The following is a 24,303-nucleotide window of genomic DNA, read 5'->3' on the forward strand; positions in this document are numbered from 1 at the left end:
CCCGGCACAGCCGGGCGGAAGGGAGAGTGGGCTCCGCTGTCAACAGCACCCGGGAAGCGGGAGGAGTGTCCCGCCCGAGGAGGGAGAGTTTACGCCATTCTCACGCTTCCTCCTCAGGTACCGGCGCTCTTCGGGCAGTAGCTGATACCTCTCTGCCCCAGTGAGGGGAGAGCGCGGCCGCTGTGCCCTCACCTAAGATGGCCGCCGGGGGAAGCGGCGCTCTAGCCGGGTGGCGGAAATCGCTTGGTTGGGTGAGGGGAGCGGGAGGGCGTCCCCCCCCACCCGGCTTCGTAGGCACCCCCACCATCACCACAGGGACCCCCGTCTAGCCTTGCTGCCTCACAGAGAACCCCCCTAGCCCCCCACGCTCCCCTCAGCTCACCCCCACCCTCCCCAGCCGAGGGATCCCCTCTCCCATCTGCTCTTCCCCGTTTGGGGGGGGGTCTTACACCCCCCCCCGGTGCATGAGGTGCCTCTGGGCGAGCGTGAGGCGGGTTTGGGTTGGGGTTACCCAAGGCCTGGCTCCTGAGGGCTGGAGGTTGCTCTGCAAGCAGCACGCAGCCCCCCCGCCCTGCAGGTGCATTTTATTTTAATAGCCATATTTTCCTATTTTCTACACACCCCCACCCCCTTTTATACTTTGTTACAGGAGTGGACCAGTAAGACCGTAGGTAGCGGAAGGGTTCCCTTCCTCCTCCTCCTCTCCACCCCTTAAGGGGCGGTGATCGTGGCGGAGAGGAAGAAAAGGATGCCACGGAAGCTGTTGTTGCCTTACAAATCTGTTTTTTCTCACTTTCGAGCTCCACGGGGGTTGCATGACTCTTTGGCGATGAACGCAGCCAGAAGTGGCTACCGGGTCTTCTCGGCCAACTCCACGGCAGCCTGCACCGAGCTGGCGAAGAGGATCACGGAGTAAGTTCCTTCTCTTTCAAGTTTCTTCCTCCCCTCCTCCCCCGAGCTCCTCTGTGCAGGCAGCCTTTCTTCAAAGCGGCTGGAGAGGCTTTTGGCGTCCTCCTGCGTTCCCAAGCCAAAGGTGTTTGCTGTGAGATCCTTTGCTGTGGAGGTTTTGCACTGAGAGCGTTCAGCAGCTCTGCGCTTTTCCTCCTCGGTGCCGGCTTATCCCTCCCGATGACTCGGTTTGACCCAGCGACGAAGATGGACCGGCTGTTTTCTGTCTCCTGCATCTCTGACATCCATTTCAATGCTGGAGAGCCCGGGTTGCAGTAAAAGCTGTTCCTTTTGGGGAGGGAGAAGGTAAAACTTGGCTGAGCAAACCTCAGAAAGTGTTTTAACTGTTTTGGGAGATGCTCAAAACTTTCTCTCCTGCTTTTCATGGGGACAGCTTAGCAACCTTGTGTGCTCAACAGCTTTACTGCTTGGGGCAAGGGGAGCATTACCTGCGCAGACCTCGGTGTAACACCAGCATTTGCACTAACCAAAGTGGATTAGTGAATCTGAGTTTCGGTGGGGTAGGAGAGGTGGGCAGCACATGCTAACAAAAGAGAGTTTAGAGATAGAATTGTGCCCCCCCCCCCCTTTTTCCTTTTTTTTTTTTTTTTTTTTTTTTTTTTCTTTTCAGCCCACTGATTTGGGCAGAGTTTGACCTTGGCTTGGCAGGGATGGATGTGTGGGGTCCTGCTGAAGGAGGTGTGTAGCAGCTGACTCCAGAATGGGGCTTTTGCAGCACAGAGGGGCACTGAGTTTACCCTGACACTTGATCTTTTGTTTAGAATTAGTTTGGTTCACATCAGGGCGCTCCCAGCCGAAGGGGCTTTTCTGAGACAGGCATCTGTGCATTGGGGAGCTGTCATTCTAAAGCAGGATTTGGATTTCCTTTCTTCTTGGCTACAGTTCATGGAAGCTGCTCGCAGAATCGAGGGGGCTCAGTGCTTGTTTGTCTCCTGCAGCAGATAGTGTCCTTGCTACCCCTTAAGCAGCTGCTGGTCTGTTCCTGTCTCCAAGGGCATGCTTAAATTGGACACATTACCAAATAGAGGTGTGCCGCTACCTTAAACTGCAAGCATATTTTGCTGTTTGTCCAGCTAGCTTAATAAACAGTGTGTTCAATCCTTAGCACAGATTATCTCTTTGAAGCTGACTTGGCTGTTGGGCTGGGAGCACTGGTGTTGGGTAATAGTGATGGACTTCTTTGGATGTGAGTTGGAAAGGGAAATCCCAGTGTTTGGCAGTGGAAAGCTTTTTTTTTTTGGTTCATGTATTTTTGCTATATTTGGTCAGTTCCGTATCACTTCCCCTTCACAGGTACAACTCTGAAAATAGTGTTTCTCTATATAAAAAAGTAAGTTTTACTGCAACAGATGGGACATGGTTTTACAAGGCTTGTCCTGTTGCGTCAACAGAGACCATAACAGAAGTCCCCTGGGGACGAGCTCCAGGTTCTCAGGACTAAAAGAGAAAACGGGCAGTCTTTATTCTCTGTTCTTTGTCTTAAAAATAACTCACTTTTTTAAAGATGTAATGAGAAGAGACATGGAGCAGGCTTCCCTGGGTCGTGGCACCGTGCTGCTGTAACCCTCTGCAGGGTTCCCAGTGATGCTCTGAGGGTGAATGACAGCAGGATCCAGAGAGACCTCCTGGCTGTTCTTCACAAAGTAAACTTTTAATAGAGGCAGTGTGGGCTTTTTGCCTTGGCTCTAATGTCAGCGAGGAAGTTGGATGCTCTGGTGGCGCTATGAGCACAACAGTGAGATACACAGCTACTGCTTCAACTGAGACTTGAGGACGCGTAGCTTTAGTTTCTGTAGGATGGGAGTAGTGACCACTCTGAAAGGTGTAAAGCATTATACATGAGTGCTGTTTTGTTGGAAGGGGTGCAAAATCTGGAACCGTTAATAGAACAGATTTGTTCACAGTAAAATGTCTCCAAAAAATCCCAAGAGGTATTTTCAGTATCTTGTGTGGTGGCTTTGCACTGACTTCCCTTAGGAGCTCAGGGGCTGTTTCAACACGTTTGTAATACATCCCTTGTTTTTTCAGGTTGCAAAAGATTCGTGACTGCTGGCTTTCCCACTGTGTCACATCCCAGCCTGTACTTTGCTGGGGAGGTCAGTTGCACCTTTTAATAGAGTTGGAGCAGTCTTATAAGGGTGAGTCTGTCCTCTAATATTGTGCGTTCTTACTTTAAAGTTTTTTTATGACCTTTAGTATAAGTAGTAAAAGAACTTTAAAACAACACGCAATATTAGGAGTAGGGCCCCTTGAGACACTTGTCTATCCAGGCTCCATTGCTCTTTGCCTGTAGGTATGATGTTAAAATCAATATTTGAGGAGTCCTGGCTTATCCTTTTGTAAAAATCTCAAGTCTGGGGAGGAGCAGTGTGACATAAACCAGACATCTGAAAGCTCTTCAGTCTCCTGACTTCATTTAATGCAAAACTTCCAGAGTTCCTTTCGATTCAGGCTCTGAGCATGGCATTCTGGCACCCTTCCCATCTTTACAATTTCCCATTATGCATTCTTGTCTGTCTATAGGATGAGTGACTAGATGGTTAGTCTAACTTTCACTTCGAGTTTTCAGAGTTTTTGTTTATGTTAGTGTCTGCCAGGGAGAGGAGATGATGCTGGCTTATGTGGACCAAATACCTTGTGAAACTTTAAGATGCTCCTTAGACTCAGGACCACTGAAATATGAGTAAAATAATATGTTTATTTGTATCTTATAAATTGAGAGGGATGTGGGTTTTTTTAAAAATTCTTTCCCAGATGGAAAGAAAATTCCTGCTCTAATTAGGAGACACTGGGCACCTGATTACAAGCTGCAATTGCAGGGGAGAAAGATAATTTCTGTGACCAGTGCTGATCCCTAATGGGCCTTGTGTGCTGCAAGGGGGAGGGAAGTCTAGCAAGTCTTTTTAATCTCTGGAATCCAACAGATGTATTTAGATCTCCCTCTGACTGCAGTGTTTGGCACAGAGGGTACAAATGTTACATTCCACTCCTTCCTTGTGTGTTTGGGTTGGAGGGGATTGCTGATTGAAGCTTGCTAATGCCTCCCCAGTGCTCCTCGTGTTCTGATCTCTGGTTGCAGGGAGCCGGGTACACAACACTAAAACCAGGGTGGTGTTTTCTGTGAATGAGTGGGAGGTGAGCCCCGCTTTTGGAAGAGACAGTATGTTAGGAGGACTCGCAGCAACCTCTCTCAGCTGAAGGAGAATTTCTGATGGGATGGAAGAAGAGTAATGTCAGCCTTCCTCATTAGGTCATCTTGCCGGCCTGTGAGAGGATGGCAGAGGGGAGTCAGATCACGGTGACCTTGGGATGCTGCTCTCCCTCTTCAAACCCTGTTCTTGCCTTCTTGAAAGAGCTCTTGAGTGGTGCTGTGGGAGGAGAGGAGGTAGCACCAACCCTTTTCCAGCTCGGAAGATGCAGCACTGTGGCAGGGGCCTAACAGATACTACAGGGTGAAACTGCATCAGAGGATTTTGAAAAAGGAAAATAATTTAAAAAACAGTAGAGGTGAAAAGGGTTACAGGTGGGGGACAGTGCTGGAGTAGGGTGAGTATGGAGCAGTTGGGCTTTAAGATTTTCTGTGCAGCTTAGATGAAGCATGTAATGTGGCTGAGCAGATTGGCTTTGTGTGGTAGCTTTCTGTGCCGGCCAGTGCCAGGTTTAGGGGAAGTTCCTTCCTGAGGAGTGGACTGGTAGGAGTAGAGGAAAATCTGTGCAGTATTTGCTGGTAGTTCAGCTGCACAGCTTTGGCATGGCTGGAACGAGTGATGCAAGTGCTAGATAGCTCTGGGTACAGAGGCAGATGAGTAAGCAGTAAGTGGCAGATGAGCAGCAGGGACTCTTCTTCAAGTATCCATTTGTGCCGGGTGGATGGAGGGAGGTAAAGGCCAGCTCAGATAGTTACAGGATATTTGAACAGATCGTCTTGTATCCAGGAAGCTGCTGTTTCCTTTCCCATTCTTGGCAGGTTCTTGTAGTGGGAGATTAGGAAATACACTGTGGAGCTGCTACTGTGCTAGCTGATCTTTAAATAAAAGTTTGTTTGAGTTTGAAAAGCAATTCAAACTCAGGCTGTGGCTTGCTTTGGCTGTGGTCAAGCATGGAGCAGATCCCTCTGCTGTCAGCTCCAGCTCCTTCTGGAGTCTGCAGCGGTTTGTGGAGTCTCTAGGTGTGGGGAGAGTCGGATATTTCCAGAGCTGAGACCAGTGAAAGTGTTTGTAATGAAGCTAATGGCAAAATAAAATCGTGTCATAGTCAAGGGCTTTGTCTGTATGCAGGTTTCTCTTCAAATTGAATGTTTGTACTGGAGATAACTTTACAACTGCCTTACAACCTCCACTGTGTGCGTTTGCCACCTCTTAACATTCAAAGTGCCACCCTCTAAGAGGTGTTTTCTGAGATGTGTCCAGCTGGACTGTTTTTGAAGCTTCCCCACCTTCCACGAGATGCAGGGGTGACTAAGGGCACTTGCACAATCTTGTTGATGGAGGTTTTTTTCCAGTAGGGAGGTAGGAGCGTGCTGTCTGCAGTAAAGTCAGGGTGCACGTGTCTCCAAAGGGAGCTGCAAGACTTACCATGCAGTGGTGGAGGAACAAGTGTGAGTCATTAAACGTTTACCCCCCCACACTGGTTTGTTTTGCATGTGATTCTTGAGTTAGTTTCAACTTGGATGCCTTGGCAGCGATTAGGCCAAAGCTTAGTGGTTGCAAATGCCTGACTGTCATGGGAAAGACAGCAGGATCCCAGCGGGCTGAAAGAGCTTGCTGGAGCCTATCTGCAAAACTCGCCTTTACTGTCCTTCCATCCCTGGGCATGCCTTTGCTTGTCCAGCTGCCAGTTCTTTTTTGAAGATACTGAAGGTACTGAGGATGCCTTTGTATCGCAGCTGCACGTTTTAAGTCAACAGGGCTGATGAGAGAAGCTGAATTGGAGATTTGGGTGACTTGCCTGCTCTGGATGGCACAGTGCCCGGGTGATGCTGCAGTCAGCTGGTGACAACCACACACTTATTCTTGTTGCAGGAGTTTACTCATCAGCCCTAGCCATGGCAAAACGTGCTGCCAGACACATGATCGCAAACGTGTGCGTGCCAAATACGTGCTTCGTAGCCAGCTAAGCAACTATATCCCGTTGCATTCGAGTATCTGTTATCGCAGCTGTCACGGGCACGCTTTCCAGGTCAGCTTCTAGCTGAGACCTCCAGCTTGTGGGCTCGTAGCTGAGTCCAGCAGTTGCTGGTGGGCCAGCAGTGTGCCTGTGTCAGGCTGTCTTGCTCATTGACTTCCGAAAAAACAAATCTTTGGGACAATTGAAATACAGGGCTGAGTCTGTGGCTAAGGAAATGGAGAGAGATCAGTTGCTGAAGGAGGTAAACTGGAGGAAAACTAGCAACGGGTGTGGGCCTTTTATTTGGGGATAGTTTCAATTCACATAATTTTGGCATGTGTCCAGGTAAATACACTATTTGTGCAGACAGGAAACCACTGCCATAATCCACGCATTGAACAAGGTATTTTTTAGGCATAAACTGTTTGCTAATCCAGCGTGTGGGCACGGCCACCAAGCAGACCCTAGAAGAGAGGAGGGACTTGCCGTCTGCTCCAGCCAGCTCAGTTGCAGCAACATGTCTATCCCAAGTGTCTCGCTGGTGTGGGGTCTCTCAGTTGAGGCTCATGGTTAAAGCACATGTGCCTCTAAATACTCACTGATGGGTTACTTGCCATACAGCTAAATACAGAAGTGTCATCTGAGGGAATAATCTGCCTTTCGGAGCCTTTTAAAATGCTTTTCAAAATTAGTTGTTCTTATATAAGAAATAAAAAAAAGGGAGGTGCAATTGTTAATCTTTGTTGTGATGAATGTTGTAGGTTTGACATTTGAGAAGAGGAAGGAGTAATTTAAAAAAATCAGAAAAGTATTTTCTGAAGTTAAAATCTCTTCAGTCAGCTGAGTTATTTCAGAAGGAAAGTATGGGGGGAAGAAAAAAGAAAAAGACGTGGGAGTCAAAAAAAACCCCCAAAACCAAATAAACCGAGTTAGTTGCCATTAATCAAATCTGAGTAAATCACAACAGATCTGCCTAAGGTGGCATTGCATAGGCTGGCAAAATATCCTGTGCCATCAGGAGGCACAGCCTGTGGTCAGTGCAAGGACTGGCTCTTCGAGTGCGGCGCTGACCTGCTGCAGGGCAGCATGCCCCAGGGATGTCGGGGGGGAAGGAGCCTCCCGAGGAAGGGGAGGATGTGTAGTTCTGCAACCTGGCTGGTGCATTTGGCTCCCAGTTAGACAATGCTGTGTTTTGGTGTGTAATGTTTGGTCCAGTCTCTGCTTTGGATCACGAACTGCTGGGTTCTTCCATTTTTAATCTCCTTTTTCTCTCCAGGCGTCTCGGTGCTGAGCTGGGGAAATCTGTGGTGTACCAGGAAACCAATGGAGGTGAGAGAAATCTTCACTATTTGCAACTATTTTGAGGTAATCTCAGAAATGCTGGGTAACTCTATCAGTGAAACCTGTCTAGTAAGTGCAGTGATTCAGCTGTGAAGTTGCTGCTGCTCCTGGCAGTGCTAAACCCCCGTGGCTGACCTTGGACAAAGCAATTAAATGTGTTCCTTGTTTTCCCCTGTTATCTCGTTCGTCTGCCCATCAGCTAATGCTTGTCTAAGGGAGAGTCCTACCTTGGGTGTTAGCTGCTACAAAATCTTACCATGCTCTTGTGCTTAGCAAAACATCTCCCAGGTTTAAAAGTAATGGCCTGCTTTCTAAGTGTCTGCCTTGCAAACTTGTAAATTATCGCTTTCTTCCAGCCCTCCCCGCCACAGTTTACAGCTGCCCTAGCAAGGACCTGTCCTCTTGCTTTAGAGAGTGCAAATTCAGGGCTGTGCCAGGGAGCGTGCCTCTTGGAGCTTGCTTTCCTCTCTCTAATGTGGCAAGTGTCTGTTTTCCAACGCTGGGCTAAAACAAGGATATTGGCTAACAGAGTTCAGTGGCTGAGAGTCACTTACTGTTTGAAGACCTTATTGCAAGAGAGACTGGAACCAAAGAGCTGATACAGGCAAGAGGAAGCGGTGCTGGCTGGCTCGGCGGGAGGATTTAGGATAGTGCTGCTGCTCTTACAGCCAGAATGGGCCACGCAGTGTGTAAGCTGCCGTGGTTAGGGTTGGGTTGGCTGTTGTGTTTGTGCTAGTGAGAGCTCTCTGCCCTGTGGGGTTAGCGTTAAATCAGGTTACTTGCTACAAGGTCTGAAGTCGTTCTTCATCACTGCACAGCAAGTCCGTCTGCTTTCAGCAGAGTCCCTTAAGGTTACTGCCAGTGCCCAGGCAATTAGACTTTGAATTCTGTAGCTGGGTAGATGTTTCTCTCCTTTCACTTATTATCCCTGCCCTCTTAATTCACAACTGTGTGGGAAATGAGTGGCTAAGACAGGCACCTCGGGAAACCTCGTGTCACTGCTTTGTCTCTGCAGAGCCTGCTGCTCTGCTTTGGGCCTTGGCCTTTGCATTTGAGTCTGGGACCGTAGAAATTGTGTTCAGCAAGGACCTGGGTTTCCAGCTAGTGTCAGTCTTGAAATGTCTTGACCTTGGTAGTGAGTTTGGGGAGATCTCCTTCTGAACTCTGTGCTGCTGGTGTTGCCTTGGGCTCTCCAGTCTGTATGGAGCTGACCCCATGGTAAGCTGCAAAAGAGCCAAGTTACTTTCTTGGTAAGTACTGAAGGTTACACTGCTTTGGGTGGTTGGTTGGTCGCTAATGCAGGTGGTATTGACAGCTTTCAGCACTCAGCATGGAGAAGTGAAATGGATCTCTCATTGAGAGTTAGTTAATTGTCTTATACATGTAAGAGAACAGCTATCCAGCCTGATTTTGTGCTGTAAATCCAACTAACTCACTGATATGTCGTGCCAGCTCTTTACTTTCCAGGACCAGCCTTTGGAAAATCCCCTTGACTCATCTGCCATTTGTATAGTGGGTGTATGTGCATGAGGGGCAAAGGAGCAGGTCCTCATCTGCCCTGAGCAGTGGGCAAAGTTGCTGCTAAAACATAGTTTGTTATCACTGTTAATCTGATGTTTGGAAACAAAACTGACTGTGTTTTCAATCCTCTTCAGAAACAAGAGTTGAAATAAAAGAATCTGTCCGGGTACAGGATATCTTCATTATACAGACAATCCCCAGGTAGGGGACCTGTGGCTCAGTTTTAGAGCTGTGATATGCTTTGAATTTCTGGTTCAGAAGATTGTTCGATAGCCAGCATGATAACCAGTATCCTCCCAGTGTTGTCATTGCTTTGACTTACATTTAAGACACCACGTAGTGTTAAGCTGTTAAAATTCCCAGAGGATCGCTTGTGCCACAGCAAACTGAGAAGCGTCCCATCAAATGAGTGTGTCACTTGAGGCAAGAACAGGTGTGACTGATGGCTTCAAGTGGAATATCCCTGGTCTGTGGGTTGGTGTCCTTGCCGGCTCAGTTGTTTGATGATTTCTGACTGCCATTTCCATTTTGAAATGTGTAATTTCCTCTGCCTCCCAATTACCAAGCAGCAGAGCCAGCAACAAACAGCAGCTATTGATTTCATTGCAGGCTGGATTATTCTTCCCCTTTTGCTGTGGTGAGGTGGAAGTCTGTACCTTCCCTCCTGTATTCTTGATGATGTTGGGCCTTTTCTTAAGTGAGCCTTTCTGGTTTTTATTTTGATCTGTTCTAGCCTTGGAATAAGAGGAACAAGAAGTGCTGCAAGTAACTAGGGGACTAGAAAACCAGCTGCTAACCTCAGGAATCTTGCTGCTTTTCTGACTGAGGAAGAGTGTAGCAAGATAGCACTAGTATAGTGGGAAGGGAGCCTACAAACAAACAGTAACTGCAAAATGACCAACTGTGAGTAGGGGAGGTGCTGTTTTCAGAGATGAGATTTTGGTAGGATGCCTTTTGCACAGTTAGCAAAACAAGGATATTCCTGCTCTGATAGCTTTTTCCAAGTTAGCAAATTCTGCTCAGATTTGGGAAATCACAAGAACAGATAAGTACCAGAGCTCAAGCAGGTAGCAGAATACCATTGAAACAGAACTTTTTCTTGCTTGCCAAAGAAATAGAGCCCCGTGAGAATTCAGATTCATTTTCTCTTCTAGTGCTTGGCCTGTTGTTAAAGAAATCAGTAGGACTACAAGATCAGCTTGCTCCCTTCTGGAGTTCCTCTTGCAGGCTGAGACATTTTCCTAGAGCTCATCTCTCTCTGGACAGATGCTCAAAGTGTTTTTTTCCTCAGGGAGCAACTAAATCTCTGCGAGAAGAAAGTCCAGTGATGCAGGATTATGTTTCGAGTGAATAGTGCCATTCTCCTGTGCCTCGTGAGAGAGTTCTCTGAAATAACTTGTAACTGAGAGCTGTGTAAACATGGAACAGACAAGGTGTTGAGAGAGAGATAACTCAGAGCGTTAGGGGCAGCAATAGTTTGGGGAGGGGAAAACCTCCTCTGCTTTTAACTTGCTGATCTCCTTGTTTTTCCATAAACTGAATTCAGTGTTGTGGGCCAAGAAAAGGGTCCTTTTTAGCCAAAATGTTCAAGGCTCTCCAGGTGAGGAGCTGCCGTTGTGCAGCCAAGTCATCTTTTATTCTTAAAATGCAGCTGTGCTTTGCTGCATTGCTTGAGAGGACAGGTTCAAGGGCATCTCAATTTTGCAGTGAGTTTCAGGGAGCTTTTCAGGAGAGTAAAAACAACAACTGTGTTGAATATTCTAAGAATAGCTCTTCCATGTTCAGTAGCGGTTTGAAAATCAAAGAAAATGTTAGGACTCAGTAGGAAGGGAGTAGAGAGGGAAACAACCTTGTTATGCTGCAATGTGAATTTGCAGTCTGCATCTTAAATGCACAGAGAGAATGAAAATACCTGAATATTTGATACCAGCTCCCTGTCCAAAAAGCATACAGCAGAACTAAAAATGTTAGCGAGACCAGTATCATCCAAGACTGTTGGTGTGTGGACTAGCATTTGTATGAGGGAAAACCAAATAGCTCATGTTTAGACTGTAGAAAAATGGAAGAACTGGTGCTTTAGTGATACACTAAGAGCAAAAGGAGTCTTTTAGTGCTGAGTGTTGGTGCTGGTTGTTGCAAAGTTGATTGGCAGCTTCACATAAGCCATTTGCTTAGCCCCAAGAACAGGGCTGGGAGCAGTGTGGGAGGCTGGCTGGAGAGGGGTGGTAAGTGGGGTGTGAGGGATAGCTGAGCTGGCTCTGAATGTCCTGGTAATGAGCTGACAGTCCCTGTGTGAGGTCTTGGCTCAGGTTTTCCAGCAGTAACCACGAGCACAGCTTCAAGGCAGGAGGTGGGGAGTGCAGCAAGGGTGCTGGGGTGCTCTCCTGGGTACCCATTTTGGAAGTGCTGTGGCCGGGGTTCCACTGCAGATGTTATTTCCCCCAATTAGTCCCCACCCCAAGCCAGGCCCTTGGCTGGGGTCCGTGCCCCTTGCAGAGGAGTGGGTCAGTGTGATGGCTGGCTCAGCGTGAAGCCTCCAGGAGGGTGCTCCTCGCCTCTACGAACCCCCCAGCGGCCCCCCGGGTCCTGCTGGAGGAACAGACGCAGCCGCCTCTGCCTGGTGCTGTGCTGGCTGGTCTGCAGGAGCTTCCCAGAGCCCAGCGTGGGGTCCTGCTTGAGTATGGAGAGAAGGGCTCCTCCTCGAGTAATTTCTCTATGGACATGGCTGCCAGTGTCCCACAGCAGCACCAGGACTGCTGGTGCCATTTGAAATCAGTGGCAACCATTTCTGCCAGGAGAAGTTTTGTTCTCTATCTGCTTTTCACATGAATATATGTATTTTTAAAGAGTAATTTGAAAAATAATGATGGAAAATATTGTATTTCTGGGATGAACTTTAAATAGGCTTGAACTTGGCCACTTTGTTTTCATACAACACTGATAGTAGCATCTTTTTCTCCTCTCATGGCCCCACTGGCACAGCTAAAACACCAGAGGGAAGAAACAGTTCTTTGTTTGCTCGTTGTCCTATGTGGCAGGGGGCTATGTTTTATGTAATTCTTGGCTGGGTTCTTCAGAGCTAACAAAGCTTTCTTGTGTATAAACGGCATTGTGTGCGAGGGCTGGCGGGGCCAGCAGGAGAACAGAGACCCAGAGCGCTCCCAAATGAAGAGGCACAAACAGAGGTTAATTTCTGAAGGAAGGGGGAGTGATGGAGGAATGGAAATGGTTAGGGGTTTGTCACAGGTCACATGGACAGAGGCTGGGATAAACCATCTCTCTGAGCTCTTGGGGAAGCCCTCCCTGGTGGTCAGGAGGAAAATGGGTCCTCGAGCAATGTCTGGGTAACATCCAGAAAGCTCTGCAGAGCTTTAAGCTGCTCTGTGCTGTTTGTTCCTCTGCTGCTGTGTGGAAGGATGGTCTGCTCAGCCCCTGCTCTGTCACCATGGGCTCCACTGCCGGTGTTGTCCTCCCGGGGACCAGTCTGTGCAAGTGGTGTGTCAGTTGAGGCCATCTGTGCTGACCCCCCCCCCCCCCCCCCCCCCAGGCAATTGCGGGTGTCTGTGCTGTCAGAGGATTGCCAGTCCCTGTCTTCTCTGAAATGCATGTTCTTCAGTTCCCAAGTGACCTCAAGTCAGTTTGGGACGATGCAGACGGTGTGTTTTGGAGGTTTTAAGGAAGTAAAAGGGCTTGGCTTTTTTTTCCCCTTCCCAAAATTATTTAAAGTACAGACTAATACATCCCTTGCTGGGCCATGTCAGTCATCACGTTGAAGCGAGCTGAAAATGGGGTTTTACGAGTATACCTTGCTGTGGTCTACAGATAAGTTCTGCCTGTGTTGCATTTTTGTTTTTTCTTTCAAGAAGGAGTTGTTTGGCATTTACTGTGCTGTTGTTCCTCCCATCTCTGATAAGCAAGATAGCATGGAGATGCCGATCTCCACCAAAGTGTTGTGCCTGAACTTTGTACTGCTCCAAAGTGCAATATTTCTTATGACAGGAAAAATACCCTGCCTTATACTGTTAAAAATGAAAATACCCTAATAAATCCAATGTGGATGAAGTTGTGTTGGCTACATGTGTTCTGCTTCTTTAAAAGACTATTTTATTTCAAAATACACTGTATGAGGTGACATTTGTTACAACATAAATGAAAAAAATGCCCTTTTTTGTTGTGATGATGGGAGGGGAATCATTATACACCTCATGTTAGAATACAAAATCAAATTCTAGTCCACAGCTCTTGAGTGCTGGAGTCATGTCCTGTACATGCAACGGTTGATTGTAATGTGCTGTGGCACGATGGAAGGAGCTATACAATTACAATCTGGGTCTTGCATACATTAGCATAAGATGTAGCATTATTTGCTTGGAAGTTCAGTGAGGAGAGGTATGGGTATAAAAGGAAAAGGAGTTGCATTGGAAAACCACCTACTGATACTTGGAATGGTTTTCAAATCTCCTAGGGATGTGAATACTGCTGTCATGGAGCTGCTGATAATGGCGTATGCACTGAAGACATCCTGTGCCAGGAACATCATTGGGGTCATCCCTTACTTTCCCTACAGCAAACAGAGCAAGATGAGGAAAAGGGGCTCTATAGTCTGCAAGCTGCTGGCTTCGATGCTCGCCAAGGCAGGTGAGTGTTGCAGGCTTGGACGCTGCATTGCATGTGGCTGCCGGGCATCCCAGAGGGCGTCTGTCCTTCCATTCTTCTCCCACTCAGTGTGGGGATGTGCTGCTGAGCCCTTGTGCCACTCTGGGGGAATTCCTTTGCTTCAGCTTAATTTTATTTCTTTGTAACTTGCACCTGGGGAAGTGGCCTAGAAGTGTCATACTGAAATACAGTGTCAGCCTAGTGCTGTGACTTACCGCATGCCTGTTTCTCATTATGTCTTTGGAACTTTTTACATTAACCTGTTCATGCTTATTTTATCACATGGCTTAACAGTCTGAGTAATAGCTAAAATAGTCTGGAAAATGGAGATATTCGAGGAACTCTAGCCATGTGAGAGTCTTCTCAATGAATTGTTACCTTTTTTTTTTTTCCCCCTTAGGTTTAACACACATTATCACTATGGACCTTCATCAAAAAGAAATTCAAGGCTTCTTCAGCTTCCCAGTAGACAACCTGAGAGCATCCCCTTTCTTGCTTCAGTATATACAGGAAGAAGTGAGGTTACTCTAGTTCTATATTTAAGGGTTGTTTAGATGAGATGCTGGGGGGGTATGGTGTAGAGGAGAACTATGCAGAGTCGGGCTGATGGTTGGACTCAATGACCCCAAGCGTCTTTTCCAACCTGAATGATTCTGTGATTCTATATATATGATCTTGTCGTAACTCGTCTTAATGTGACAGCAGTGTTGGGCCTCAGCTCATGCAGAGGTGGTGTTATCGGGCTAGGTCAATCATTCTGTTAATGAATTTTTTCTTAGGGGGGCACCTGTTGCATGTTTCTTAGGGAAGTGGGGAAATGTTACATTGTGTGATTGTACCTGGATAGAAATTGAGCTCTTGACAATAAGCAGAAGATGAGCTTGTTTTCTGTAGGGTTAGTGCCATTTGATAGATGCCATTTATGCTCCTGCCTTTAATCACCTTTTAAATCCTGTTAAACTGTCTCCCCTCACCCTTTGTTCTGCAGTGGATGTCTGACTGCTCTGAATTATTGATAGACTTTGTCTTGGGCTGAGTGTAGGAATGCTGAGCACAGCAGGGCTGGGGGCAGGGCACGGAGGTTTTATTTTCTGTGTGCAGAAGACGATGGTTTATGCCTACACAGCAAGGACAAGGCTTCCCCATACGGGCAGACCTCCTCCTGCAGACAGAATTAGCTGCTGTCAGTCCCCATAGCGTAGGTTGAACATGGTGAACGTTCCCACCTTTGCCCATTCTGAACACAAGGCCGGCGCCTGTTCTTCGCAGGCTCTGGGTCTCCACATGCTGATCTCTGCAGAGGTGCGCTGCCTCTGGCCCCCAGGGCCCGTCACAACCCCTTCCCCTTCCTTCCCTGTTCCTCGGGCAGCTGTGCTCAGCACTGCAGACCAGGCTGTAACTTGCGGGCACCAGCAGGGAAGGAGGCATGGAGCTGCAGTTACATCCAGAGTAGGACCTGCAGTCTTGCTGTACTAAACTTATTTGTGTTGCATTTAGGGCAGAATACACAAATACTGGTGTTGAAAATGAGTGCAATTGCCTCTCTAGTTTCTTGCCACAGAATGAAGAGTTGGGTCTGGGGAAGGAGAGTGGGCATGATTATTCAGCTATGTATCAAATCAGTTACCGGCTAAAAGGTCTTTACTTAAATAATTTTTTATCACATCCAGATTCCAGACTACAGAAATGCAGTTATTGTAGCCAAATCTCCTGATGCAGCTAAAAGGTAAATGGATGCTTTACTAGTGGGTTAAGAAACTTGGAAAAGATCTGGGCTGATGGGAAATACACCAGGAAAAGTATGGGAGGGTTGCAAATAGATCAGCAGTCTGGTCCATAAGTCCTTTGGGATGGAAGTCTCTTGTGGTGCAGATGGGCAGCTGGATTTTGCAGTCCCAACCCTGTGGGAGTAAATGCTTGAGATCTCTGCTGCTGCAGAGCTGGGTGGTTCACCTGGGGCCAGGATCAGACTAGCTGAGTTTCAGTAGTGCCTGACCATCTCAGAAAGTATTTAGCATATGGAGGAATGCCAGGAGACCCCCGCGGTGGAGCCAAGGGGTAGAGTGGGCTTTGGGATATTAAGGAGGAATGAAAAGTCATTTCTAGTGAAGCTTCTTGCTGGGAAACAGCCACAGAGATGCAGCCTTTGCTTGCCCTGCTGGGCTTGGGAGAGGCCTGCTGCACTGGGCTGTGGAGCTGCATCAGCCCAACATGTTCCTGACATGCTGTGGTTGTCTCCTGCAGGGCTCAGTCTTACGCTGAGAGGCTACGGCTGGGACTAGCAGTGATCCACGGAGAGGCTCAGTGTACTGAGCAGGACATGGATGATGGACGTCACTCCCCTCCAATGGTCAAAAATGCAACTGTGCATCCTGGCCTGGAGCTACCATGTAAGATTAAGCTTCTCTGCTTACCTTTGGGGAGGGAAAACAAAAAAAGAAAAGTTTGGTGGGAAATAACTGTTGGTTTAGCTGTATAGGTATATCCAGTCTAATGGCAGTTGGACGGGTGGAATTTTTCTCATGGAAAGGTTGATATCATCAAGTTGTAGAAGGTGGTACAGGGGAAGGTTTTTATTTAACTCTTTCTGGCCATGCAGAGCATCAGTATTGTTCTCCTTGGCTGTGCCCACTCAACAGTGTCAGACTGACAAACCTCTGATAAAGGCGGTGCTTTTACAGTGCTCAGCAACAAAACTCACTGAGCTAATGGAACAGAAAAGAAATTCAAAAGTGTAACTACCATGGGAACAGCCACTGAGACAGGCTGCTGTCCCCAGCGTGCCGGGGACGGCTGGCCTTTGTCTTCCCCTCCTGCTGCAGCCATTGTTACCGCTGGAAATTTTCTTCGTTTTGGCAGTGAGGTGATCATGTTCCAGTGTCTGTTTTGATAAGGTTCTGAGGTTTATGTGGCTAGGATGAATAGGTCCTCCGAGAGCGTTGCTGAGCTTCTTCCTGTGCTCTTGGCATTGATGGATAAGCACTGATTTTGGAGCACAGAGCAAAGGAAAAAGGAGGAAACCTGTGTTCTGGGAAGTGCTGTCCTCTTAGGATTGCTTGTATTCCTCCAACGGCAGCAGCCATGTAACAACAGTACAATCAAAATCCAGCTCTGTTTTGGAAGGATTTTTGCTTTCTGGGTAGATGGTGGTAGAGCAGAAATTGAGTGCAGGGAATGTGGCTGAGAAGTGACTGTGGGAAAGGATGCATGCTGTGCTGTGTGGTAAGGAGCTATCCCTCGTGCAGCCAAACTTAATTATACCAGCAGTGGTGAGAGCTACTGATAAGTGTCTCCTCTCATCTTCTTGAAGTTTAGGGAGAACATCCAACCAGTTTGTGAGCAAGTCATGGAGGGAAGGCAAGTAAGACTGCAGGCATTTTACATCACCCCAGTCATTGCTCACTATAATACAATCAGTTAAACAGTGCTTCTGTTGCTGGTGAAACTACTCTTGGGCCTTGGAGGACACGTGGGGTTTGGCATTGAAGTTTGGGACTTCATCTCAATCATTCCCCTTCAGGCAAGGGGTTTTTTTTCCATGCCCTTCTAACAAAACAGGAATTTGTGTGGTTCCTCTTGGCCTTTTTCTTCCACTCCTGCTCTGAAGAGGATGCTGTCCTCCGAAATATCAGTAGCTGACATTTGTTTGCTACTGGGGCATTGATGCAACTGTATTTTCATTTCCAACCATGTCAGTTTAAGGAAGCTCAGCTGTGGGGGCTTGTGCTGCTGGAGAGCCTTGTAGATGGTAGCTTGTACAGAAATGTGCCCTTGTCTAGTTTAGTTATGATTCCACTGGAAAATTGTTTTCGGTCCTCAGCTATCCAAACACAAACTAATTTGCTGTGTATCACCACTTTCTTATTTTATCTCCTGCAGAAACTCAGCACTTGACTAACGACCTTACATTCCTTGGTGCCTAAGGCACAAATGTAAAATAATCAAGCTGTGGCTTGGTAGCTGTCTTGTCAGGGAAACGTGGGGTGGATTATGGGGCAGTCTTGTCCAAAACTCTCAGTAGGAAGCTGCTTTTCTCTCCAGTTTTCTAATCTAATAGAAACCTGGTTTGGAGTGAGCTGGGCTCTGGTGCTGGTGGTGCACAATAGTGAGGTGAGAGCTGTGTAAAAGCAGTCTGTAAGCTTCTAGTGCATCCTGGCTGTGTCACAGCCTCTGCCGGGGAGCTGCACTCTGCCAGAGGGAGGTGAAAATGCAGCTAGGGTCAGGGATGGCAACACTGTGACTGTCTGTACTTACCCTCTCTGCTGCGCCTCCTTTTTTTGTCTGATTTGGTGTTCCCACCTCAACTGGCACATCAAACAAAACCCTTGATCAACTCTTCCTGCTCTGTGTACCATCACCAGCAATCCTGGTGGTGTCGGGTCTGATGGCAGCGAAGCAGGGTTCAGCTACGTCCCTGTATTGTTGTTTGTGAAAGGTGGGATGTGTGCTGCTCACCCAGAGCTGGTGCTTCCTTACACCAACACTGGCCAGAAAAATCTCCGGTTGTTGAAACGGAACCGGTCTCCCAGTCTGCCTGGGTCTGGGCAGTTGGAAGGTGGGGGCACTCCTGGAGGGTGGCTGAGACTGACTGTGGAGGATCCTGCTCTGGGCTACAACCCAGTCGGTGTGGAGCATCCTCTCCTCCCTCTCTGCACTCCGCAGTTCAGGGTCCCTGACGGTTGTGCTGCAGCCAGAAGAGAGGCAAAACCCCTGTTTGGGAGCAGCCTCAGAGCCCTACAGCAATGGCTTGTGCTTTATGCCATTCTTCATGGGCTTCCTAGTGAATTGGCTGGGCTCCTGTGTCCTGGCATATGCCTTTTCTCCTTATTCTAGTAGAGGTCATGTGCCTTTAATTAACGAGTCTTATGCAGTGTAATGGCTTATTTTTTGTCCTGAGAGTGTAGCTTGATGTGATACTCTGATTTAGCGTCATATGGAGCTGTAACAGAAAAATGCTGAAGGTGCTTCCAATTGCACCAAGTGTGGTGCTAGAGCCGCAGCAACAGCTCAGCTCACTCAAAACCCAGAAATCTGAGTTTCTGAGCCAGGCCGTTACTCCGGGGTTATTCTGTTTGATTGTGTGCTCTTTGTGTCTCAAAGCTTGCAGCTGGCCTGGGGCTGTGCTTTAACAAATGCGTGTGGACTCTGTCCTTGAGAAAAGGGGTGGAGCACCATCTGTTAAATCATTTCAGTGCTTTGAAATTCAGTACTTTATACAGATAGCTAATGGTCTGCTTCAAACCCAGAGCCCAGCAAACTGCCATGAAGGAAGAGAGTTTGGGTGAAAACCAGGAGCGACTAGGTCTGTTCCTCCTTCCCTGTCCCCATCTCTTTCCTGTGTTTGGGCTGGGCACAGAGATATTATCTGTCATTCCAGTACTATCTCTTCACAAAACAGTTCGTTCTTGAGCTCAATAGACTGTTGTAAATGTAACGCTATTTTTCTTGGTGATTATCACTTTAATGCAGCTGTCAGCTCCAAACAGAGTTTGTTTTAGCATTTCTTAACCGAGTTTTGACCGCTTAATTAAAGCAACAGGTTTATGCACCTGGGAATGCTGTTTCTTCCTGCCAGTGATAATCTCACCTTTAACATGTGGTACTCGCATCGAAATAAAAGGGCAAGATAGACTGTTTGGCTGATTAACTTATTTCCCCGCCACTCCTCAGTGTTCTTTGATAGGCTTGTTTTATAAAAATTGTGGTTGCTCTGGTTTTTTCTCTTTTTACTTTATTCTCCTCTTCCCCCCTGAAGCTACAGATACTACAAACTCTTCTTTCTCTTCAGAAAAAAACCCCAGCAATTCTTTTAACCTAAACTCATACGTAATCGAAGGGGTTACACCAGGCAGAAGTGCAGCTGTGGTTTACTTCTGTTGCCCTCTTTTGTCTACATATAAATAGAAGATTTGTGTATGGGAGGAAAACGTTCTTCGTTATTTGAGTAATTTTTTTCAAGCTACCTTCTTGTAGCAGTTCTGACTTGCACATCTTGATATGGCCAAATATTTTGAAGAAAAAGAACCTGGCTGCAGTAACCCTTGCATAAGGTCTTATCACATTGGAGCAATTCTCTTGAGATTTCATGTGGTTGTGGGTAGATCTTTGGCTTGCAATTTTTTTCTTTTCTTTGCAGAGAAAATTGAACAAGAAAAAGGGAGAACATCTCTTTAGGATCCGGGTAGGTCGACGTGTTGCCTACCATACTTTAAAAATAAAGCACAATTTAAGTACAGCATTTAAAAAAGAGATGTGAAGCACTGCTGATGTTGCTAGCTGCTGTGTTAGCTTTTAAGCATAGCAAGGAATGTGTCTGCTTCCTTTATGGAATAGAAGGATACTGATTTGCTGAAACTTCATGTGTTTGTAAGTAAAATAGTACTGAATTTCAGCTCCCTAGGCCTGTTCACCATTTGCTTAGCAAAGAATTTTCCCTAGCCTGGCTGTTGCAAACAGAAATGGCACTCTGAGGCACAGAAGGGTGGGATGGCAGCCCATTTCACAGGTATTTTCACAGCTCCTGCCAGGAGTTTTGTTACTGTCCAAACCAGATAATAAACTAATAACTAATCGAATCAGGTAGGTAGTGCCTGTAATTGAAATTTATGGTCTGCTTATCTCTTGTGATAATTAATCTTGGTTTATTACAAATATTCTTCCTTCTCATAAGAATAGTTTTCCTTCAGGATTTAGACTTGACTTTGCATTTCACAGGAGACTCAGGAATAACAATGCAAGGGAGGCTGGGGAATCTGTGCTCCAAAGAGCAATTAACTCTTAAATCCAAGGTAGCTGTGACTTCAACTGCAAAACCTAGCAATGAGTAATGTTACTTTGGTCAAAACAGAACTGTTGGACACCTTTTATACAGTTTTGGTAGGCTTACGGAAAACCAGTCTGCGGAGTAGGCTGTGTATATGAAGAACAGCTCTACACACAAATCTTTGGAGCTGTGGTCCTTATAATTGCTTTCATCACGTCCCTCAGCCTGACTTGCTCACCCAGCTGTGCTTGCACTCCAGGCATTCCCGGGCACTGAGCTGTGGGAATGCTACTGGATCAGCCTGCTGTGCAGGATGGGGAGTTGCGTGTAGGACTTCTCTGACCCAGGAGGGCAGAAATCAATATTCAGACAGGCTTTTTGATGGGCGATGGCTTGTGTTCTTGTGCTGCTCAAGTATTATATTGAAGTAGGTTATCTTAAAGGAGAAAAGTCTTGCTAGCCAGGGTGCCCAAAACTTGGCGTTTGAGAAGCCTCTGTGGATAGAATCGTGGCAAGACCTGAGTTTACGGAGAGGCACAAAGTGCATTGGTAGGACACTGCTGCACTCCCTGTAGAGAATATAAAATCGGGGCGGGGGGGGGGGGCAGGTAGGCCAGGTAAGTGTTCCAAAATGCTGGATGTTCCTCTTTGCTTCAGTGGTTAGATCAGCGCAGATTATCGCCTCATGACGCGGGCATGCCCTTCACTGTGTCATTTCCATGCTGGAGTTTTTGTACTGCATTCCCTGTATAAACCAGCACCTCTGGCAGGCGAGAGGTTTGGCTTATGGACAGCAAGTCCCTGGCCCATATCAGAGGCTGGTTGCTGTTTGGTTCAAGCCTGAAGACTCTGTTATGTCTGGACACTCTCAGTGCATCCTAGTTCATCTCTCTGTTACTTTTTATAGTGCTGCTGGAAGTTTTTCAGGATAAAGGACAAAGGCTGCTACACATGTAGTTTTTCTATGAACCGTGTCAGTGCAAAAGTAGAGTCAGGAGGGAGTGGAACCTTATTTCGCAGTACATCACTGTGTGTCAGATAGCACAGCTCATCCAGGTATCCTTTTGCTTCAAATTGCTGATTGCCCTGAGCTTGTAGAACTGAGTTTGAACTGGATTTTGTCCTGCTCTTTCCATTAATCCACTTAAAAAAAAAAAAAAAAAAAAAAATTAAAAAATTAGCAAATTTGCTCCTGTAAGCTTCCTTAAGCTTTCTTTGCCTGAGCAGATATTATGAAGGTGCTTATGCCCTCCGAAAGAGCCTTGTGTGTTTGGTGATGTGAGAGAAAGCAAGCAAGCTGCAGTGTGAGTCTCAGATCCTTCAGATGAATTAGTGAGTCCAGCAGGTGAAAAACTGCACCTGGTAAAGCATATGCCCTTTGAGAGGTGCTGCTCAGAGAAGTCCCTTTGTTGTTCCCAGCCATGAAATACCCTCTTTTTTTAAATTCCAAGTCCTGTTCTGGAGCATAAAAAGTCACTGATGTTTCCCATAAACTAGGTGCTGCTTTGTAGCTCTCCTTGCACAGGTATCTGTGAACTATTTGGATTTGCTTACTGTCTCTGAGGTCAGTACAAGGTCCCCACAGAAACTGAGTTTCATCTTTCATGCAGCAGTGCTATTCATTTAAGGAGGAAAACAATGGTTAAACGAGTGGTTCCCCACTTAGGTGGGTGTCAGGATAATGGAAAGCACGTGCCTGTATCTGTGCACCAGTAAGACACAGTTAAGGGCCTCTTGTGTGGTGAAGCTGTTGTGGTTTGACTCAAGGCTAACTGACCTGGGCTTTTTTTTTTTTCTTCTTTAGTGATGATGGCCAAGGAGAAACCGCCAATAACTGTGGTTGGAGACGTTGGAGGAAGAATTGCCATCGTTGTGGTGTGAGTGTGATGGAGAGGAGGGGGGTGGCTTCCTCCCAGCATCTTTCCTTGAGCTGCTTTATCCCAGAGGGTAGGAGGGACTGCTCATGTAGGGGTGGTAACAGGATTGTCACCACTGTTTTTTCCAGTTTTGCTGGTGGCTTTGGTTACTTCAGCTTTCACTGAAAATCCTTTGTATTTCAGTGCTTTAAGCCCTGAAATCTCCTTGCTCCCTTGAATCTACAAATACCAGATGTGTGCAAATACTCAACAAATCCAGGACATGCAGAGAAATCTCCTGAAGTATTTAAAAAAACCGCCAACCAACCAAAGTACTCGCTGAGCTTCTCTTACATGCTGTGCCATGCTGCAGTATAAGTAATCAACATGCAGCTACTATCACTGTGGAAAAAAAAAACAAAAACGCTTGCTGAAGATAAGCTCTGTTTGCCTGTGAGCATGTGCAGGGACTAATTTGTTTCCAAGACACAATATTTGTTCTGCACACTAGCAAAAGGGTGTGTAAATTAGGGAAATGGTGTCCACAGATTTAAGTTGTGCACGTGGCTGTGCTTGAATCTCAACAGCAGCTGAAGTAGCCAGAGATTATATTCTTTTTGGCTGTGTTTGTGGCCAAAGCTGCAGTACCTTGCGGATCCACTCCTGCCCTGCAGGCACAATAAACTTCTGGTTTTGATGTTATTTCTGTCTCTTCTCAGGATGACATCATCGATGATGTGGAAAGCTTTGTAGCTGCTGCAGAGATCCTGAAAGAGCGTGGAGCCTACAAGATTTTTGTGATGGCTACTCACGGGCTCCTGTCAGCAGATGCCCCCCGTCTCATAGAGGAATCCTCCATCGATGAGGTGCATCTGCTTTCTGGGCTGCTGGGGAAGGGCTGGCTCTGGTAACTGGGTTGATTTAAGGCACCAAAACCCACAAACTGATGTTCTTCCCCTGCCACGTAGCTCATCTCTGAAACGACTGGTTTCATCAGATGCTTTCAGTTAGCTGGTTCTTCACTGAGAAAAAAAAAAAAAAAAGCGTGTGTGATTAATACGTGTTCAGATCATGCTTCTCTGTGTATATTTTCTCCTTAATGCACAGATATTAGTCATCCCTGCCTGGACACTTCCCTTCCCACAGCTGAGTGCATGTGATCGCTTTCTCACTGCACAGACCTTCTACCTGCCCCTCTCCCCCAGCTGATGACGAGCTGTTGGATGCCTTAAGAGGATAAGATTTCAAACCTCGCCCTTAGGAACGAACATGTCAGATCCTGCGCTCTAAACGCACCCGTCAGCCTGTGTGGAGGTGGCTGTTGTAGAGTGCTGGTTACGCCGGGCCCCTCAACAGATTGACTGTCATGTGGGGGAGACCATTTATTTTCATCTTTTGTTCCTAACGTACAAGGATTTCTCCCCCTGAACTGGGAAACAGCAGGTACACACCTCTCGTGGAGTTAATCTAGGGTGGCTGTTCAGTGAGAGCAAGCGTATCAGCAGCACAGCTAACCATCTTTTCTTTTTGTCACTCCATAGGTGGTAGTGACCAACACAGTTCCTCACGAGGTACAGAAGCTGCAGTGCCCCAAGATAAAGACGGTGGATATCAGTTTGATTCTCTCTGAAGCCATCCGACGAATCCACAATGGCGAGTCCATGGCCTATCTCTTTCGCAACATCACTGTCGATGACTAGACCTGGCGCTGCCCCCGTCCCGGCTTCCACAAGAGAAGGAAATACGCACGAAACGGCAATACCATAAATTATAGGCATAACACAACAGTTTATTCTTGTAGGAGCGTGAAGGTTTTCAGTCTTGAGCCATGAGATCTAATAGAAAACATCAACCTGGCCAGCACTTTACAGGTGAACAGAAGAGGCCACTGGCAGTGGGGAGGATTATATCGTGAGAGAGATGGAGAAATGAGGTGGTGTTGAATTTTTAAGTTCCTCTTTTTTTTTTTTTTTTTAGTTGTTATCTCTTGCCCTATAGGGGTGGAAAGCAAAGCAAAAAGAAGTAGCTGTCAGCTTATGAGAAGGGAATAGAGACTGCTCGTTGCTGCGTGTGGGCAGCAAGAGGAGACAG

At 46.9% G+C, this 24,303-nt stretch overlaps 1 protein-coding gene across 4 annotated transcripts; it reads left to right on the forward strand.

Moving 5' to 3' along the window:
* On the forward strand, positions 1-24,000 carry LOC141967682 (phosphoribosyl pyrophosphate synthase-associated protein 1-like). 4 transcript variants are annotated; one of them, XM_074921721.1, is made up of 11 exons: positions 1-117; positions 801-912; positions 7,352-7,404; positions 9,072-9,138; positions 13,403-13,575; positions 13,994-14,109; positions 15,264-15,319; positions 15,838-15,983; positions 22,161-22,231; positions 22,932-23,078; positions 23,754-24,000. In XM_074921721.1, exons 2-11 carry the CDS (start codon positions 830-832, stop codon positions 23,910-23,912), a joined length of 1,071 nt encoding a protein of 356 aa, XP_074777822.1. In that variant the 5' UTR covers positions 1-117; positions 801-829; the 3' UTR covers positions 23,913-24,000. The 4 variants fall into 4 exon arrangements, 2 of the variants coding, with proteins under 2 accessions (XP_074777822.1, XP_074777821.1); XM_074921720.1 differs by lacking the exon at positions 1-117 and having other exon boundaries at positions 615-912; XR_012634730.1 differs by lacking the exon at positions 1-117 and having other exon boundaries at positions 627-912; positions 22,161-22,233; positions 22,932-23,655; positions 23,754-23,865.
* The last annotated feature ends 303 nt before the right edge of the window (positions 24,001-24,303 follow it).

The sequence above is a fragment of the Athene noctua genome, chromosome 18, assembly GCF_965140245.1.
Source record: "Athene noctua chromosome 18, bAthNoc1.hap1.1, whole genome shotgun sequence".
Classification (NCBI taxonomy): domain Eukaryota; kingdom Metazoa; phylum Chordata; class Aves; order Strigiformes; family Strigidae; genus Athene; species Athene noctua.